Below are 21,392 nucleotides of genomic sequence, written 5' to 3'. Positions count from 1 at the left end.
GCTATATTTACTACAAAAATATTTCCTCTGCTATAAGGTTAATATGTGATTTTTACAATTATAAATGCAAGTTATATCACCTATTGCGTCAATCCAAGTACAAATCAATACAATAGCAAGTAGTCTTGGAGTATTCCAAGATTCACTCCTCAGGGACACGTTATAAATCAAGAGTACTAAAGCTATTTCACAAATCTTCCTTCAATGTTGGGTAAAAAATGGTTTACAAATCGTTATTGGTTGAATTTCATGCTACAACTTTATAAATAGTAAAAGTAAATTGTGGTAAAAATGGGAATGCTATAGAACAAAGAAAAGTTAAACTTAATGCAATTAACGAATGAATATTCTTTAAATCACAATATGTTCCTTAAGCGAGAAAACCTACTATACTCATCTCCCGATGCGGTCCAGAACATCAAACTAGTTGAAGATCATATGTTCTAATTCAATGTGTTTACCACTGGTTCTCTATAGCTTCTGAGTGTCTTTATTATCCTTAATAAAAACCAGTGTAATATTTCTACACTTTCAGTTACTTTTAATATTTCCACACGCTTACTTTTTCCAAAGTTTTATGTGTTATTGTTTTACCTCGATTGGCCAGATGGAGAACAAAATTTTTTAAGTTAAAGAAGTTTTAGAGTAAAAAGATGCATAAAGGATTCAAAGAAATATTCAATTAACACTAGTCAATTGCTACAACATAGGGATTCTAGTCAAGCCTTGCACTAGAAAACTAGTTACATAGAATCATGTTGTAATATAAATTACAAAGGAAGGAATAATGGATATGAATTCAACATAAATTAAATGTATAGTTTGTTTTCTCTATGGTGCTACAACTTTAAATCTTGAAAGAAGATTTCTCTTATGATTTTCCAGTTGCTCCTCTTAATGATCTTCTTCTCGACAAGAATTTTTACAGTCTCGATGTTGTAGACTTTAATAGACTGATATGATAGGCAACACTTTGGATCTTTGCATCATTCAATGTTTAGATAACTTTGCAGACCTCTACCATTTCCAGTTAATTTTACTAGTTTTAGATTGATTTGATAGTATGCCAGGATAGTGCAGGTTCAAGGTATGAAGATGCTACACATATTGGTGACTTGACAATTTCATGCACTCCTGCTTCCAAGTTGATGTGACGTGTTCAGATGATAAGCTAACATCTCAAGGTAATGATGACCACTTCGTCGGTTCGGATCATAAAGACCATGTTGCCGCTTCTAATTTTGTTAATGTTATAACATTGATGTTTCTTTTAAGTTTTTTCAATTTGTGGGTGATTTGACTTGTCCAATTGCTTAGTTACTCAAGTGGCGTGTCAAGATAAGATGGGACCACATGTCGGTTCAAAGTATGAAGACATTCCACCATGCTTTTACTTGAGTAGTGCTACAGTATCTTTGTATAGATTCTTACAACATGCTTATAATTAACACCTTGTGTTTCCTTTCTTATATATTTTTTTTATGGAATTTAAATGTTTATTTGTCTCAAACATGTTATGGGACCAATAAAGATTTATAATATAGGAGCATTGAAAGCTTACTTTTGTAAGACATCAACGAGATATTGCCTTTAGAGGATGTCCCATAAATACTTTCATAAGCACATTAGATCCTTCTTTGAAATTTATGAAACGATAAAGATAAATGGTGTTACTAGTAATGCAATTAAACTGAAATTGTTCCCATTTTCTTTGCAGGATCAATCCAAGGATTGGTTAGAGACCATCCCTTCAGATAGCATCAATACATGGGAGGAGCTGACACAACATTTTCTGAACAAATACTTATAGGCAACTAAGTCAACAACCTGATGACCAGTTGTTTGAGGTGTGAGAAAGGTATAAGGATCTCCTTAGGAGGTGCCCAACGCATGAATATCTAGACTGGTTACAAATCCAATTGTTTTATAATAGATTGACCGTTAACACAAAATCCATCTTGGGTGCTGCTGTAAGAGGATCAATTTTTGGCAAAATAGCCTCGGTAACTTATGCTTTTTTGGAGAACATGGTAGCTACACGTTATGACTGGCCTAGTGAATTATCAAAACCGCTAGAGTAGCAAGGATGTATGAAGTCAATGAAGTAAGTTCTCTAAAAGCTCAATTAGCCTCACTCACTAATGCTTTGAGCAAATTGACTGTAGATGGCCAAACCCAATTAAATCCTCCAACCATAATAGCCCGAGCAACAATGGCAGCTGGAATTTCAACCCAACAAACATAGGGCCAAAGTCAATTTAAGACAACAAACTTTGTGGGCAAGAATCAAGAATATCGGGGACGCCCGTAACAACAATAACTAACACATTACAATTCAAGTTTGAGAAATCGTGAAAATTTCTCCTGTGCTAATAATGGAAATGTGTTGCAGGGTTTCATAGGCTTTCATGTTACAAGCTCTTTAAACACTAAGAAGTAGTCTTCTTTAGAAGTAATCATGGTTGAATTAATCAAATTATCGAAGAGCAATACTAGCTTAGTAAAATTTTGTTGAAACATGGCTACAACTATGTAGAGCCTAACAAACACAGTAGCTAGTTATGGCAACGCTACCAATCACATGGTAGCTCAGATGGAACAAATAGTTGTTGCAGTCAATTCCATTCAAGTGAGTAACACTCCTAGTACATCTAGAGGAAGACCTCACGAGCAATGCAATGCAGTGACCTTAAGGAGTGACAAGCCACTGAATGTCGACTGTGAACTTAGTCCTTGAGCCTAAAGAATTGGAAGTAGAAAAGCCAGAGAAGTGTGAAGAGAAGGAAAAGAGGGAAGAAAGAAAGAAGGTGCCTAAAATGACAACTGTATGGAAGACTCCTACCCCTAAAACTCTCCCTACTGGAAAACTTTCTTATCCTCAAAGGTTTCAAAAGAAGAAGTTGGACGCATAATTCTCCAAATTCTAAGATATGTTCAGAAAACGTTACATCAACATATCATTTGCAAAGGCTCTAGAATAGATGCCCAACTGCATGAAGTTTAAGAGGTGCTATCCAAGATGAAGAAACTTGAATAATATGAAACTGTGAATTTGAAAGAAGAGTGTAGTGTCATCCTAGATAATAAGCTACATTAGAAATTGAAAGATTCAGGGAGTTTTACTATTCCCTACACCATTGCCTCTCTTTTTGTTAAGAAAGCTTTATGTGATTTAAGTGCTTCTATTAATCTTATGCCTTTGTTTGTCTATTGGAAACTTGGACTCAAGGAGGTGAAACCCACAATGATTCCACTACAAATGGTTGGTAGATCCTTGGCCTATCCATGAGGTATAATAGACCATGTTTTAGTAAAGGTGGGCCAATTTATCTTTCCTGCAGACTTTGTGGTCCTAGACATGAAGGAGAACTATTAGATCTTTATCATCCTAGGGTAACCATTCTTGGCCACAAGTAGAGCATTGGTTAATGTAAAGGAAGGGTAAGCTAATCTTTAGAGTCAATGAGGATAAGGTAACCTTTGGTATATATCGATCCTTTAAGGGCTCAAACAAAGTACGTACATGTCATAGGATCGAAGATGAAACTTTTTCTAAGCATGAGTTTTAAATGCCGATTAACCAACCTCATATGAATAGGAAAGTAAAATCTATTGGTCTCTTTGATTATGTTGATGTGAAAAAGGACCCCCTTGATTATGTTGATTGTTTGTTTTGTTGGGTTTTATGTCCTAAAACTCACAATTTGTAAAATGATAAACATTTTCTATAATCAATATGCTTATTATTGATTTTATAAATTGTATGAAAGTCTAAATCCAACAAAACTAAGACCCATGACTATTACATGAGTACTTGAACTTTATGTGGAGACATAAGAGTGGATCGGGTTCGAGTAAATAGTCAAAATGATCTATAGTACATGAATAAGGTTGGGTACCTTATTCTGGTAACACTATTGGATGCAACCTACTCTGTAGTTGTTACAAAGAGTTGTAAAGTGCTACATACAATGTGATCCTAATTCGTACATGTTATGACATGAGGAGTGGGGGCATCCTATGCAATGAGTTTGCATAAGATTAGACCAAGAAATAAGCCACTTTTACTTTATAACGTTATTTATTGTATAAGACTGAGTATTTCATCTAGATGACCTAGGTAACTCGATCTTAATCCTGAGCTAACTGTGAACTCCTGTTTATTCAGGATTATCCTTAGATTTGCATAGGTGAGGGTTGACTCAACATGCCGGCTCAATAAGTCGTCCATTTCAGAGGTAAGACCTAATAGATAGCTGAGGACATAGGATGCAAGACGGAGTTCACACCTACCCAATATAGGGATAGGAGAAAGGTTGTTCTTTCTAGTACTAGATCCAAATCTTGAACAAGGAGCCCCACCCTCTCACTAGGCTGAGAGAGTTTGGTTTAGTGATTGGATCACAATCCAGTTGTTCATTAGAGGATCACTGAGAACTTGAGGAATAAGACATAATCTTAGAGGTAAGACAGATATTTGACCCAACCGTTATTACGAATAACCTATGAAGGGTCGACTTACTGATTATGGTTAAATCATGTGGACATAATATTTCTACAGTGAGGGGAGTGCAACTATGGGCTTTAGTGAAGTGACGCATTAGTTAACGAATGAGGATTAATTTGGTCTAATGAGTTAAGCCAATTAATCTCGGATCGTTGGAGCCCATGATCTGTAGGTCCATGAGGTCTCCCTACTAGCTCGTAATAGACTAGCTCTAGAATAGTGTGATAAGTTAATTTGAAGCGTTTAAATTAGAATTAAGGGAATTAGTAATTATATGAGATATAATTACTTGTTTAATTTGAGAATTATACATAATAGGAGAATTTATATTGAAATATAATTTAAATATATAAAGATGGATGTGTGTAAAAATTAATTTAATATTTGATATTAAATTAATTAGTTTTATTTAAAAATTAATTTATGAAACTAATTTTATAAAATTAATTTTTTTTCAGTTTTAAAATCAAAATGGATTTTGAAAAATCAAGTTTTGATTTTGAGATAAAATTGGAAAATTGGAAAAAACAATACACAAATGGAAAAAAGTTTTTTCGTTATCCATCTTCTTCATGCTCACACATTTTTCATTTCCTTTTCTTCATTAACTCCAAGCATGAGCTGTAACTCGCAGCTCTCTTCCTTGCATGATGATCTACAATATATAGAAGAGATTGAAGTGAATTTGAGGCATGCAATCAAGAGAGAATTTTAGAGAAAATTCGTGCTGAAGAAAGTGTTCTTCAACAAAACTGCTGCTGTGAGCAATTCTTCATAATCCCTTGATTCAAGCTTGTTTTGAGTCCAGAACTACGAGCTACCCAACTCTTGGCTTGGTAATGCACTCGGGCATAAATCCATTTTTGTACTAATACAAATGCGCACTATCAAGTATGTTAGCACCTTCTTCACCTGACATGCTCTACTCCATCCCATATACCCTATGTCTCCATCTTCAGGAGAGCTATTGTTGTACATTGAGTCCCTCCGCACTTCACCATAAGGCCAACACTCTCTCCCAAATGTTATTTGCACCAGAAGACGAGACGAGGGACAGGGCTACCAGAGGGCTCATTTCCATACATCTGATATAAGAAAGAGAAGGTACCCTAAAAAAGAGGAGAATTCATGCCGAGAACTTCTTACTGGCAGGGCCATGTACATGCTTCGGGAAGAACCGTAAAATCCCCCTGCAAGACAATTTGGTTTTGACTAATGTATTCCGACACTCAGTCACGACGTCAATCAAGCACGTCATCTTTAACCTTTCGAAAATGGTGCACCAAAAGAATAGTGGAGAAGATATTGAGGTGGTTTGCAACAAGATCCGGAGAAGATTGCAGCTAGAGAATGAGCTTTAAAGAAGTTCTACAAACGTATGTCATGAAACTCACTTATTTTCTGCAAGAGTATGCTTTATATTTTGCCAAAATTAATGAATTAGAGTGCTTAAATGATCCTTGTTGCTTCTGCTGTTGCTGATACATTCCTACAATTGGTATCAGAGCATCATATAAGCATTCACTTTAGTTTAATTTTGGTGTGGTGGGTGTTTTATATGAATTATATGAAACTGATGCACTGATATGGTTTTATGAGTTTTGGCATTTTAATTCTATTTAATTTCTCATTTAAATTTATAATTGGCTTGTTTGATGAGCTTTTATGTGTTAGCAAGAGTCTGTAATTTATTTGGAGTCATTAGAGTTGAAATTAAGATGTAATTGAAGAAATAACTGAAGGATGTCGAGCTGCTGTTCCAGTTTTTCAGCTTCTGCTCAAAATCGTTGTTGAGGTTCAGTTGCTAAGCGATCGTCTAGTTCCAGGCATTACACAATGCTAAGAAAAGCTAGACGATCGTATAGTAATGGGTGCTGGTCGTTGTGATGATGGACGCTAAGCAATTGTGTACCTACGGGAGCTAGACGATGCATTTATATGCTATACGATAACACTACGCAATCGTTTAGTTTTTGCGTGGGATCTAGACGATGCGTTAGAGGTGCTATACGATGGCACGATTGTGTAGCTATAGCGCACGCTAAACGATGGGATGAAATGCTAAGCGATCGTTTAGTTGCAGTGCTAAGCGATGCGTTCAAGTTCTATGCGATGGAACTAAACGATCGTGTAGTTACGACGCTGAACGACGTAATGATGTTCTATGTGATAAGGCTAAACGATTGTTTAGCTGCGGCGGACACTAAACGATGACATGAAACGCTAGGCAATGGTTTAAGCGATCGTTTAGTTCTACTCGAGAGCTAAACAATTGCTCTATGCGATAGATAGATGACACTAAGTGATCGTGTACCTCTTCTTAACACAAAGCGATGGTGTTAAACGATTGCCTTCAGCGCTACACGATTGGCCTTAGCAAGACTTTGAGGTTGGACCACGATCAGCAGGTTCGACCGGTTTTCTCGAGGTCCAATCCAGTTCAGCCTCAAAGTATTTTTGGCTGGTCCGGTTCAAACTTTGTTGGTCTGGTTCAGACTTATCCAATCTAGTTCAAGATTTTTCGGTTCGATTTGGAGCAGCTCGTGCGGTTCAAAGGCGGTTTTGAAGTTGTTTGTAATAGTTAGGCTTCTGTTTGCTTGTTTATTCCAAAACTAAAACCATATCAGTCTGTGTTTAAATATTTATGCATTCGATGTATGTTATAATTAATTAAATCTTGTATGTGCATACAGTAGGCCATCTAGATTTAAAATCCCACCATAAGAAGCATGTTACATGCATGGAAAGTATGTTATAATCTGTTATAATATACTATATATATGTTAGGGTTTCTTATATTTAATATAAGTGTTATATTAAATATTGAATACCTTTATGTATGTTATGGATGTTTAGCATGTCTAAAGTTTTATAAGTTGTTATGAAATTGGGTTAGACGTTTAAAATCCATAAACAACAGCTGCATGCCCACGTAGGTTGACCACCTGTTTTAATAGTTAAAACTTATAAAACTCAGGTTACAAACTCAACCGGTATATAATCCTTTCTAAGGCTGGGGGTACTTAAGTTGATGGTTTACGAAACACCTCCTACCTGGGGATTATGGCCGAATTATTGAGTAGGTAACCAGTTTTATGAGCATATGTGAGCGATGTGAGGTAATAAAAGGGTTTTCACCTAAACATCGTAGGTTAAAAATCCAATTATAAGAGTTATACTTGGATAAAGCACATAGACTTAGGGTTGTTTTATTAGCTGAAAAGAATCTAAGTATAAATCTACCCAATAGAACAATTCAGTGGTAGTTTAATAACTTCTATATGATAAAGTTATTAGAAAAATTCAGTGGGAGATTAATAATATATACGATATGTTATTTTTAGCTCTCACGTCTCTAAGAGTTCACAATCCAGATTTAAGTGGTACTTCGTGTCACCCTGGGAGTGACCTCCATATGAAAAGTATTTTTTAGCTTAAATCTAGATTGCAGTGAATAAGAGGAAGTTGTTCAAATATAAATCAATTATTCAATATATAGATTTCAACTGCCACGTCTCCACATAGTTTACACCGTGAGAGTCATATGACGCTTTGTGTTACCCTGGGAGTGACCTCCATATGGAAAGTGTTTTGTATGAGTCAATAACAAGGTAAACGGAGAAAGTAGTTCATAGTAAGTGGGTGAAGGATATGTATCAATATATCCTGCCGTCTCCTCCATTAGTTTGAACTGTGAGATTCCTATATTGTGCCTGCTGGTTTATTTTAGGCGGCTCTTGCTAGCCGTTTAACCGCACTGATCCCTACGGAGAGTTGTAAGGTAGGATTCAAAACAACCCAGGCTTTAGTAATATGAATAGGGTCTTATAGTTCCGTCTTAGATATTGTCTTCTATTTCGTAGGTATATTCTTACCGTTCTATAAGAACTGAAAATGGCGGGTCACACTTACAAGAATTACTAATTGTTAGTAAAGATCTTGACAAAAAACGATAACTAAACAACTATAGGAATAAGAGTTATTCCAGAGACAATAGGAATAAGAGCTATTCCAGAGATAGTGTTTGGTCAAAATTTTCTTCTTTAATGAAGGAATATTTGACTACCCCTCGGTAGCACGTATTCTGACTCACCAAAGTATCGTTGCAGATAAATAATGGTTATGGGTACATTATTACTTTTTGCTAAAACTTGATTTTGGATTTAGTTACAATTTGCTAATTAGAATTTGTTTGAATTTTATCAGCATGTCGAATTCTTCTAGAATACAACTTCCGATTTAAATAACAGTAAAATCAAACCAACAAATAAATTGCTAGCGGTTGATTACACCAAAAGAGTTTTATCAGAGGATTGTCCTCTATCTCCCAACTCATCTGAAATTTTGAATTATGTAGATGAGAATGCAGAATTCGAACAACAAGATAAATATGATTTACTTATTATCAAAGCATGTTTAGTGAAAAATGATAAAATCTGGATAATTGATTAAGGCGCCGCTAATCATGTTTGTACTATCCCACAGGAAAAAAGTTCCTGGAGATAGTTGACAGAAGGTGAACAATCTTTAAGGTAGAGACCGAGGAGATTGTTTTAGTTAAAGCAGTGGAAGATATTAAGTTATTTATAGGAGATAAGTACATTTATTTGAAAAATGTATATTATATTCCTTCTATGAAAAGGAATCTAATATCTATCTCTTGTTTGCTAGAACAAAATTATAAAGTTTATTTCGAAAATGATGAAGTGTTCATCAATATAGAATGTAAACAGATTTGCTCTGCAAAATTAGAAAATAACTTGTATATGTTAAAACCAACTAAGGTCAAAGACGTTTTGAACATAAAGATGTTTAAAACTGCTGGGACTCATAAGAAAAGGAAGATTTCTCTAAATGCCTATCTTTGGCACTTGAGACTTGGTCACATAAATCTCAATAGGATTTAGAGATTGGTTAAGAACGATCATCTAAATAAGTTGGAAGATAGTTCATTACCACCATGTGAGTCCTATCTCGAGGGTAAAATGACAAAAAGATCTTTTTTGGGAAAAGGTCTTAGAGCCAAAGAACCCCTAGAGTTGATTCATTCAGACCTTTGTGGGCCTCTAAATGTTAGAACAAGAGGAGGGTATGAATATTTCATCAGTTTTATAGATAATTATTCGAGGTATGGGCATGTTTACCTAATGCACCAAAAGTCTGAAACTTTTGAAAAGTTTAAAGAGTATAAGGCTGAGGTTGAAAACCAATTAGGTAAAAAGATTAAAACACTTTGATCGAATCGAGATGGTGAGTATATGGACATAGAATTTCAGAACTATTTGATAGAACATCGAATTCAGTCTCAACTCACAACCCCTGGCACACTCACCAAAATGGTGTGGCAGAAAAGAGAAACAGAACCATGTTGGACATGGTTCGTTTCATGATGAGTCATGCTCAATTACCCAATTCTTTTTAGGGACATGCACTTGTAACTGGAGTGTATATTTTGAACATAGTTCCCTCGTAAAGTGTTTCTGAAATGCCTTACGAGCTCTAAAGAGGACGTAAAAGAAATTTATGTCACTTTAGGATTTGGGGTTGTCCAATACATGTGTTGGTGTATGATCCTAAAAAGTTGGAACATTGTTCAAAAGTATGCCTATTTATAGGCTACCCAAAAGAATCAAAAGGTGGTTTCTTTTACGATCCTCAAGAAGATAAAGTGTTTGTATCGACAAATGCAACCTTCCTAGAGGAAGACCATGTGAAGAATCATCAACCTCGCAGTAAGCTAGTAATAGATGAAATGTCCAGAGAAACGAAAAATGCTTCAATAAGAGTTGTTGATAGAGCCGGTCCATCAACAAGAGTTGTTGATGAAATTGGGACTTCACATCCTTCTCAAGAGTTAAGAATGCCTCGTCGTAGTGGGAGGGTTGTTGCAATAGCCTGATCAGTACATGAGTTTAACTAAAACTCAGGTCATCATACCAGATGATGGTTTAAAGTATCCATTGTCTTTTAACCAAGTAATGAATGATGTGGACAAAGACCAATGGATAAAAAGTCATGGACCTTGAAATGGAATCTATGTATTTCAATTCTGCCTGGGATCTTGTAGATCAACCTGAAGGGGTAAAACTCATCGGTTGCAAATGAATCTACAAGAGAAAACGAGACCAAGTTGGTAAGGTATAGACCTACAAAGCTAGACTTGTGGCAAAAGGGTTTACCCAAAGAGAGGGGGTAGATTATGAAGAAACCTTTTCTCTAGTTGCCATGATAAAATCAATTAGAATACTCTTCTCCATAGCCACATTTTATGATTATGAAATATGGCAAATGGATGTCAAGATAGATTTTTTGAATGGCTATCTTGAGGAGAGTATATATATGTCTCAACCAGAAGGGTTTATACAGCAGGATCAAGAGCAAAAGGTTTGCAAACTTAATCAATCTATTTATGGATTGAAACAAGCTTCTAGATCCTGGAATATGAGATTTGACACTGCGATCAAATCTTATGACTTTGAATAAAATGTTAACGAACCTAGTGTGTACAAAAAAATCGTTAACAAAACTGTCGTTAAGAGATGGCTAGCTTCGCAATTCCAAATGAAAGATTTGAGAGAAGCACAATATGTTCTTGGAATCCAAATAGTTCGAAATTGCAAGAACAGAACATTAGCATTATCTCAAGCATTTTATATAGACAAGATGTTGTCTAGGTATAAAATGCAAAATTCCAAGAAACATTTTTTTACCTTTTAGACATGGAATTCACCTGTCTAAGGGACAGAGTCCTAAGATACCTCAAGAGGTTGAGGAGATGAATCGAATTCCATATATATCAGCAGTAGGGAGTTTAATGTATGCAATGTTGTGTACTCGTCCTGATATATGCTAAGTCGTTGGAATAGTCAGCAGATTTCAGTCCAATCCTGGATATGATCATTGGACTGCTATTAAGAACATCCTCAAGTATCTTTGGAGAACGAAAAATTATATGCTCGTGTATGGTGCTAAGGATCTGATCCTTACTGGATACACTGATTCTGACTTTCAGACAAGATATTGATTCAAGGAAATCAACTTCAGGGTCAGTATTCACTCTAAACGGAGGAGCAGTTGTGTAAAGAAGTATCAAACAGAGTTGTATTGCTGACTCCACAATGGAAGCTGAGTATGTAGCTACAAGTGAAGCAGCAAAAGAAGCAGTATGGCTTAGAAAATTCTTGATAGATCTGGAAGTAGTTCCTAATATGCACCTACCTGTCACTCTCTATTGTGACAACAGTGAAGCAGTTGCTAATTCAAAGGAACCACGAAACCATAAAAGAGGAAAGCATATCAGCGAAAGTACCATCTCATCGAGGAGATTGTACACAGAGGAGATGTAATCGTCACCCAGATTGCTTCACAAGACAACTTAGCTGATCCATTTACAAATGCCCTCTCGGCTAAAGTGTTCGAGGGTCACCTAGTAGAACTAGGTCTACGAGTTTTGTATTACTAGGGCAAGTGGGAGAATTTATGGGTATTGTAATGCCCTAGTTTATTATATTTGTACATTTTATTCTCTCCATGTAAACTCAACATTGTATATTTGTATATATTGATCCACTGAAGTTTTAGTCCAAGTGGGAGTATTGTTGGGTTTTGTGTCTTAAAACTCGCAGTTTGTAAAATGATAAACATTTTCTATAATCAATATACTTATTATTGGTTTTATAAAATGTATGAAAGTCTAAATCCAATAAACTAAGACCCATGACTATTACATGAGTACTTGAACTTTATGCAGAGACATAAGAGTGGATCGGGTTTGAGTAAATAGTCAAAATGATCTATAGTACATGAATAAGGTTGGGTACTTTATTCTAGTAACACTATTGGATGCGGCCTACTCTGTAGTTGTTACAAAGAGTTGTAAAATGCTACATAATGTTATACTAATTCGTACATGTTATGACATGAGGAGTAGGGGCGCTCTATGCAATGAGTTTGCATAATATCGGACCAAGAAATAAGTCACTCTTACTTTATAACGTTGTTTACTATATAAGACTGACTATTTCACATAGATGACCTAGGTAATTCGATCTTAATCTTGAGTTAACTATGAACTCCTGTTTATTTGAGATTACCCTTAGATTTGCATAGGTGAGGGTTGGCTCAACAGTGCCGGCTCAATAAGCCTCCCATTTCAGGGGTAAGACCTAATAGATAGCTGAGGACATAGGATGCAAGACAGATTTCACACCTACCCAATTTAGGGATAGAAGAATGGTTGTTCTCTCTAGTACTAGATCCAGGTATTGAACAAGGGGCCTCACCCTCTCACTGGGCTGAGAGAGTTTAGTTTAGTGATTGGATCACAAACTAGTTGTTCATTATAGGATCAATAGGAACTTGAGGAATAAGACGTAATCTCAGGGGTAAAACAAATATTTGACCCAGCCGTTATTACGAACAACCTGTGAAGGGCCGACTTGCTGATTATGGTTAAATTATGTGGACATAATATATCTACAGTGAGGGGCGTGCAACTATAGGCTTTAGTGGCTCATTAGTTAACGAATGGGGATTAATTTGGTCTAATGAGTTTAGCCAATTAATCTCGGATCGTTAGAGCTCATGATCTGTAAGTCCGCGAGGTCCCCCTACTAGCTCGTAATGGACTAGCTCTAGAATAGCGTGATAAGTTAATTTGAAACGTTCAAATTAGAATTAAGGGAATTCGTAATTATATGAGATATAATTACTTATTTAATTTGAAAATTTATATTTAAATATGATTTAGATATATAAAGATGGATGTGTGTAAAAATTAATTTAATATTTGATATTAAATTAATTAGGTTTATTTAAAAATTAATTTAATATTTGATATTAAATTAATTAGGTTTATTTAAAAATTAATTTACGAAATTAATTTTATAAAATTAAAATTTTTCAGTTTTAAAATCAAAATGGATTTTTGAAAAGTCAAGTTTTGTTTTTGAGATAAAATTGGAAAATTGGGAAAAACAATACACAAATGGAAAATCAAGTTTTTCCATTATTCATCTTCTTCATGCTCACACATTTTCCATTTCCTCTTCTTCATTAACTCCAAGCATGAGCTGCAACTCATGCAGCTCTTTCTTGCATGATGATCTGTAATATATTGAAGAGATTGAAGTGAATTTGAGGCATACAATCAAGATAAAATTTTAGAGAAAATTCGTGCTGAAGAAAGTGTTCTTTAACAAGATTGCTACTGTGAACAATTCTCCATAATCCCTTTATTCAAGCTTGTTTTGAGTTTCACAACTCAATATAAAACACCAAAAGAATAGTGGGGGAAGATCTTGATGTGGTCTGCAACAAGATTCGAAGAAGATTGCAGCTGGAGAACGAGCTTTGAAGAAATTTTACAAAGGTATGTCATGAAACTCACTTGTTTTCTGCAAGAGCATGCTTTATATTTTGCCAAAATTAATGAATTAGAATTCTTAAATGCTCATTGTTGCTTTCGCTGTTGCTGATACATTTCTACATGTTTAGTTGGAAAGAATATTACAATATTTGATCTCAGGAAGTGGAGGAAGACTTGGTGACATATCAAAACCACCATGGGATCCGGCGTGAAACGAGAGTCTCGTCTAGTTAAAATACATTAAACTTAGTGCTTCTTGGGAGGCAACCCAAGCTCTATTAATTTTTTGTTTATTTTTATTTTAGTTTTTAATTTTATTTAAAGACAGAGCCATTATTATCATTGTTATTATTTTTTTCAGGAACGTTGCTCAACATAAAATACTCATTTCGCTAGCCTATTTGGTGGACAGAAAAGCACTTGAAAAGTGTTTTCTTTGTGATAGCATTGGAAATGTGCTATCTTCATCTACTTAATTTGGGATTGTTAAGCTACTTAATAGGTTTAAATTGATTGTTTTGTAGGACTTGAGTGTACAAGTGGTCGAATGAAGCATTTGGGACAAAAAGGCATTAAGATGGCCAAGATAAGAGCCAAATTGAACAAATGAAGAAAGAAGGCCAAGAAATTGAAGTTTTCTGCCCAACCGGAGCATCGTAATGCTTGATTTGAGCATTGCGCAATACTATAAGGTAGTAGCTACCCATTCTGTGAAAGAATAGGGTAGCGTTGCGAAGCTACATGTAGTGTTGCAACACTACGATTGAAGGGACGATCGAAGAACAGGGTAGTGTTGCAACACTACTATTTGGAGAGCGCGCAGAAGCATGACAGTGTCGCAATGCTGTCCCTAGCATTGCGACGCTGGACATATTCGATAAATAACCCTTCAGCCCGGCTTGGTTAAACACACTCCAATACACGACTGCCACTCTATTTTTACTCGATTTCTACCTCTCTTTTTGAAGAAACTCTAATTAGAGAGGACCTTTGAGCGGAAGCAGATCTTCCAAACTTCATTGTGAAAGAACTCATATATTTACAGTCATACTAAATAGATTATGCATTAAATCATAAATTACAACATGCTTCTTGAAATAAATACAAAGGTTAGAGAGACAATACCTTTAAAGAACACTTCTTCAAGATAATCCCTCGATCAGTCACGAACGCAACGAGCAAGAACTCGATCTCCCACAGGCAGCAACGAGTAGCAACTCGATCCTCAAACAAACCGGACACAACCACAAGATTACCTTGGTATTCTCGACATGAGAATCAAAGAGTGGTGGGCTTTGATTTATTTTGGTTTGAAGGGAGATTTAGAGTCAAGGAGCAGGCGATCGAGTAAGCGATGACACAGTCGTGTAGTAGATGAAGTTTATCGTATAGACTCGATACTCGATTGTTTAGATATCAAGGCTATCGTGTAGCCTCTAGAGCTATCATGTAGTAACCCGATAGTGTATCTGATATCTCGTGTTTCGTTTTTTAATTGAAAAACCAATTTTTCATGTTTATTCCACTTTGTCATAAAATCATACAACTACCCCCTAAAAGTGGTTATTGTAATTTTTTTTAATTATCAAATAATTAATAAATATAAATAAATATGATAACTAACTTATCATATTATATTTATAACTTATAGTTTTAATATTGCATCATATACAATATATAAACCATAGTTCTTTTTCTTTATTTTATGGCATTTAATATAAATCATATTTATATTAAAAATAACTATGAATCTAATTCATAGAAATTATATTTGAATCATATTCAAATATTAGTTCCTTCAATTTAACAATAATGTATCAAATATATTATATCAATTATATCATATATAATTGAATTATATCATATATAATCAAATTTCCTCTTATTAATTTGAACTTTTCAAATTAACCCAAAAACTGATTCTCAACTTGAATCCATTGAGCTACCAAGGTGACCTTATGGACCTATAACTTAAGCTCCAACCGTACGTGAATAACTGACTAAACTCTTTAATCACATTATCCACCGTCCATTAACTGCCAAGCATTCCACTAAAGACCGACAGCTGCACTCTTTGTACTACAAATATATTTCTATGTTCATTGGATATAACCAATCAACAGTACGATGACCCTTCACAAATCGCTCGTAAGTACAGCTGGGCCAAATTACCGTTTTGCCTCTATAGTTACATCTAACTCCTTAAGTACTGCTGATCCCTTTAATGAACAATAGATCATAGTCCCACTATGACTAAACCCCTCTCGGGCCAAGAGAGGGTATGGCGTCACATTGTTCAAGATCCAAAATCAGCCCTTAAGGGAGCAATTTATCTACTTACCTCTACTTTGGGGAATGAGTGGATTCCATCTTGTGTAACTGAGTTCCCAACTCCCCAATCAGACGAATCCCCAAAATGGTGGGCTTGTTGAGTCAGCGGTCTGGCCACTCTTACCCATGCAAATCAAAGGACCGCCCTCATAGGTAGGAGTTCACAACTCATTCAGGATTTAGGTCATATTACCTATGGTCATCCTAGTGAAATGAAAGTCTCAATTATGAACGATGTTATATAACGAGACTAAATATTTCGTAGTCCGGTCTTATACAAACTTCTTTGCATAGAATATCCCCGCTTGTATGTCTAAGACACGAGATCAGGATCAGAGCATTTTGTTGCATTTTACAACAATTGTAACACCTACAGAGTAGACCATACTCGTAGTGTCACTAGGATAAGATATCCCTCCTTATCCATATACTACAGACCATTTAGATTATCACTTAAAACACGATCCACTAGATGTTTCCACATACATGTTTAAGTTACAACCATGGATCTGAGTTTATTGGTTTGTGGTTAATGCAACTAAAATATCAAATATTTCATAGACTGGAGTGAATAAAATATCATATATTATAAATCACAAAATGTTTGTTTATAAAAGTGTTCACAAATTACAGGACCCTACGAGATTTAAGGCATCAATCTCAACACTTTTGACCAAAATTCTGAATCTTCTTCCCCTTTTAAGCATTGTATTGAATTAGGAGATGATTTATGGCTAAAGGGTAAAAACTTAGCTTGGATTTTGTAGTTTACTTTCATTCAATTCGTTCTTGAGACTATGTTATGTAATTCTGTGAGACTATTCTGAATTTTATGAGAAATCATCGACTATTCTGAATTTTATGAGAAATTATCTTGTGTTTTTATTCAATTGTCTTGTATGGGATAACCTGACAAATTAGCTAGGCATGTATAATTGATTGCTTTGATTGGCCTTAATTTATAATCGTTAGGTAGTCGTCACCTAGAAGCAAGAGTTAAGTAAGGTGGTGAAGTTAATTTGGGATTCCATTTAATAAACATTACTTTCTAACTTAGATAATTCTTGCTCAAATAATTGGTTAGACGATGGAAATCAATTGTTTGGCTTAGCTTTACCTTAGATCTTAATACCTGTTGATTGATTGATTAGTTGAAGATTCTCGCTTTTCCTTTAATTATCTTGATTTTATGGACTATCGGTTAAGATTCTAAATGAGTAGGTTAAGTTGTAATTTGAATTTCTCACATATCTTTTGAATAGTCTATGATAGAATTGAAAAGGAATGAAATAAACTAGAACTACCCAAGCTAAGTATTTTGTTCAATTGATATTTTTACACATTCTTTCACATTGTGCAATTTGATTTTTTGTGCAATTTTTATTCGCAATTTTCATAAAACCCTCTTGGTTACTTCCTACGAGTTTCAGTTTTTAAGGAATCCAATTCAGCTCTCTATGGTTCGACCTGGAACTTGCCACTTGTACTACTAGTTAGTGTAAGTAGTTTGTTCAGTGCCTATAAATATCATTTATGTAGCATGAATTTACAGGCGACGGTGAATCTAGCGGCTTACCAAATTGGTGCCATTTCTAGAGAGCCAATGAATTTCTTGATTTTTGAGGCTTTTAGTGCTTTCCTTGCTAATGATTCTCTTTTGGTGCATAACTCACACTCCCAAAGGTTCTAGACAGTCGTATTTTGCAGAAATTTCCTGGGAGGAGCAGAGAATTAGGAGAGAGAGGAGACGGCAAGCTGCGTTTGATAGAGATATTCATGTTGAAGACACATCCAGAGAAGAAAGTGTTCTTGAAAATTAAGTAGTGATGGCTGAATGTGAAAAGACTCTTAGGCGTTTGCAACACCAGGTTTCACTCAGCAACCCCTATGCATTGCCTATCCTAAAACAATAGGTAACTTCGAGCTTAAATCTGGGTTAATTCACTTACTTCCTGCATTTTTTGGTCTACAGGGTGCGCACAAGCACTTAAAGGAATTCTATATGGTGTGCGATATGATGAGATCGAATGGGGTGACTTAAGAGCAAATGAATATGAAGGCATTACCCTTTTTGTTGAAGGGAGATGCCAAGGAGTGGCTCTACAACCTTCCACCTGGGAGCATCACATCTTGGGAAGAGTTGTAGAGGCAGTTCTTGGAAAAGATCTTCCCAGCATCTTGAGCTGTTAGTATCAGAAAGGAGATCTACAATATTATGCAGTTTGATGAGGAGACTCTTCACGAGTACTGGGAATGATTAAAAAAGACCTATGCAAAGTTTTCCCACCATCATATCTCAGACCAACTATTGATCCAGTATTTTTATGAGGGGCTGATGCAGACTAACAAGAGTAGCATAGATGCAACTACAGGATGAGCCTTAGTCAATAAAACCCCAACTATGGAAATGAAATTAATAGCTACCATGGCAGCAAATTCTCAACAGTTTGGCACCAGAGCTACAATCAGTGTAAAGTCGGCCAACGAAGTAAGTGAACTTAGAAAAGAAATATCTGACCCAGTTTCTGCTTTTAAAAAGATGGTGAAGACAGAGAATGGACAACCTGCTATTGTTTGCCAAATGTGTCATGGAGCTGGACATATAGCTGACATTTGCCCCAATGCTTTACAAGGAGCAATACCTGAGGTAAATGCTGTTGGAGGCTACAATTTCAATGGGCAAAATAGATAGCGGGACCCATTCAGTCAAACATACAATCTTGAGTAGAGGGATCACCCAAACTTCAAATAGGGTGAACAGAACGAGCAAGCTCAGCCTAATCATGGAGCTTCATCTAGCTCAGGTATGTCCTTGGAATATATTGTAAAAAATCTTACTGAAAACTCTTTTAAATTTTAGTAGGATACAAAGAATACCTTTGATGCTTTGGGGACCCAAATCTCTTAGCTAGCCATTTCGATGAGTAAATTGGAGAGACGGTTCGGAAAACTCCCATCTCAGCTAGAATCGAATCCGAGGGAAAATATAAGTGCAATAATGCTGAGGAGTGGCAAGAAGTTGGAGCCACCTGCTGAGTCAATAAAAGAGTTAGAGTTGGAAGAACCAGGAATCACTTCTTCAAATTCTACAATCACACCACCAGAAAAGAAAGATGGAGTATCCTCTCACCCTTTTCCTTCTTTAAATGCTTATGTACCTAAAGTACCTTTTCCTTCTAGGCTTGCAAGGCCGAAAGAGCCTATGGTAGATGAGGATAAGGAGCTTCTAGAGATGTTCAGAAGGGTGGAGATCAATATTCCTCTCCTTAATTCCATTAAGAAAATCCCAAAATATGCTAAGTTCCTTAAGGAGCTTTGTACGAGGAAGAGGCAAGTGAAAGAAAATGAGAGAATGGTGGTAAGCCAGTCTGTGTCTGCGATCCTTTAGAAAAATTTGTCTGAATAACAAAATGATCTAAGTATTTTTTCTCTCTCTTGTGTGATTGGCAAAAGAAAATTGATAGAGCCATGCTAGATCTTGATGTATCCATAAATGTTATACCATATTCAATATACCAAGAATTGAAATTAAAAGACCTGACTGAAATAGTATGAGTAAGGGTACTTTGTGCCAGATTGATGTGTTTGATTGTCTTGAGTAGGAGATAGTATGGGATGTCTATGACGACAATGAGGATGATTCAAGCGATTTGATTTCTCTTGGAGAGCTTTCCACTTTCTCCATGACAGAACTGGTAAGTATTCCTTCTTATTTTGATAGTGGGTCTTTTGACAAGGTGCTTTCTTCGTTGTGCAGGCACCTAAAGTGGAGTTGAAGGAGCTTCCAGACCATTTGAAGTACGTCTATTTGGGAGAAGCTGAGACTTTGCCTGTAATCATTTTAAAGAACTTGACTGATGAGCAAGAGAAACATTTGGTAGAAGTCTTGCAAAAATACAAGCTGGTCATTGGATGGATGTTGACCAACATAAAAGGTATTAGCCCTGCTGTGTGCAAGAAGATAGAGTTAACCCTTATTGACAACCCAACGACGTTTGAATCCTGTCCTGAAAGAAGAAGTGATGAAAGAGATCTTCAAACTCTTAGATGCAGGTATTATCTTTCCTATTGTTGATAGTGAATGGATTAGTCCCATACATGTAGTGGCTAAGAAAACAGGTGTTACTGTGGTAAAAAATGATGAAGGTAGTTTAATTTCTGTTAGAGTTCAGAATAGGTGGAGGATGTGTATTGATTTTAGGAGATTAAATGTTGTTACTAGGAAGGACCACTTCACCATTCCCTTTATTGATTAGATGCTTAAAAGGTTAGCTGGAAAGCCTTTCTTCTGTTTTCTTGATTTTTTTTGGGTTTCTATCAGATCTCAAATAACTAGGAAGACTAACAAAAGACGACTTTTACATGTCCCTATGGCACATTTGCTCTCAGAAGAATGCCATTTAGGCTATGTAATGCTCATTAACCTTATGCTTAATTTCGAAAAGTGTCATTTCATGGCCTCACATGGCATTGTATTATGACATATTGTTTCTGAGCATGGCATAGAGGTAGATCCTGCTAAGATTGATGTTATTGCTAAGCTCCCTTACCCCACAAATGTGAGGAAGGTTTGTTCGTTTCTTGGGCATGTAAGTTTCCATTGTAGGTTTATCAAAGATTTTAGCAAGATTGCTCAGCTTATGACCTCTCATCTTCATAAGGATGTGACCTTTGATTTTAATGATGAATGTAGGAAAAGCTTTGATGTGCTGAAAAACGCCTTGTCATGTACTCTGGTTATTCAGGCTTCTCATTGGGATCTTCCCTTCAAGATCATGTGCGACGTGAGCGACCATGTTGTAGGAGCAATTTTAGGGCAGAAGGTTGATAAGAAACGTCACATGATCTACTATGCTTCGAAGACCTTCAACCCAGCTTAGTGTAGTTGCACCATGACAGAAAAGGAGTTTTTAGCTGTTATTTTTACTCTTGAGAATTTTCGCTCTTATATTATTAGATATGAAGCAGTTGTTTTTTCTGATAATGTAGCTTTGCGCTATTTGATATTTAAGAAGAAGTCCAAACCTAGATTGTTGAGGTGGGTTCTTCTCCTCCAGGAGTTTAACCTGAGACTTCAAGACAGAAAGGGATATAAGAATGTTGTCGCCGATCACCTAAGCAGGATTGTAGCTGATAGAGGTTGTCTCAGTTCTAATGGAGACTTCCCTGACCATGCATTGATGGAGG

General features: G+C 35.9%; 1 protein-coding gene across 1 annotated transcript; it reads left to right on the top strand.

Moving 5' to 3' along the window:
- Nucleotides 1-18,988: 18,988 nt before the first annotated feature.
- On the top strand, nt 18,989-21,085 carry LOC150034345 (uncharacterized). Its single transcript, XM_090316683.1, has 5 exons — nt 18,989-19,009; nt 19,114-19,563; nt 19,808-19,900; nt 19,963-20,258; nt 20,812-21,085. The coding sequence occupies exons 1-5, from the start codon at nt 18,989-18,991 to the stop codon at nt 21,083-21,085; spliced, it is 1,134 nt and encodes a 377-aa protein (XP_090172809.1).
- Nucleotides 21,086-21,392: the final 307 nt, after the last annotated feature.

Source organism: Benincasa hispida, chromosome 8, assembly GCF_027475165.1.
Source record: "Benincasa hispida cultivar pf3 chromosome 8, pf3_genome.v1.1, whole genome shotgun sequence".
Lineage (NCBI taxonomy): Eukaryota > Viridiplantae > Streptophyta > Magnoliopsida > Cucurbitales > Cucurbitaceae > Benincasa > Benincasa hispida.
Note: the sequence above shows the minus strand (reverse complement) of the source record. Positions and strands in the feature narration are given on the sequence as shown.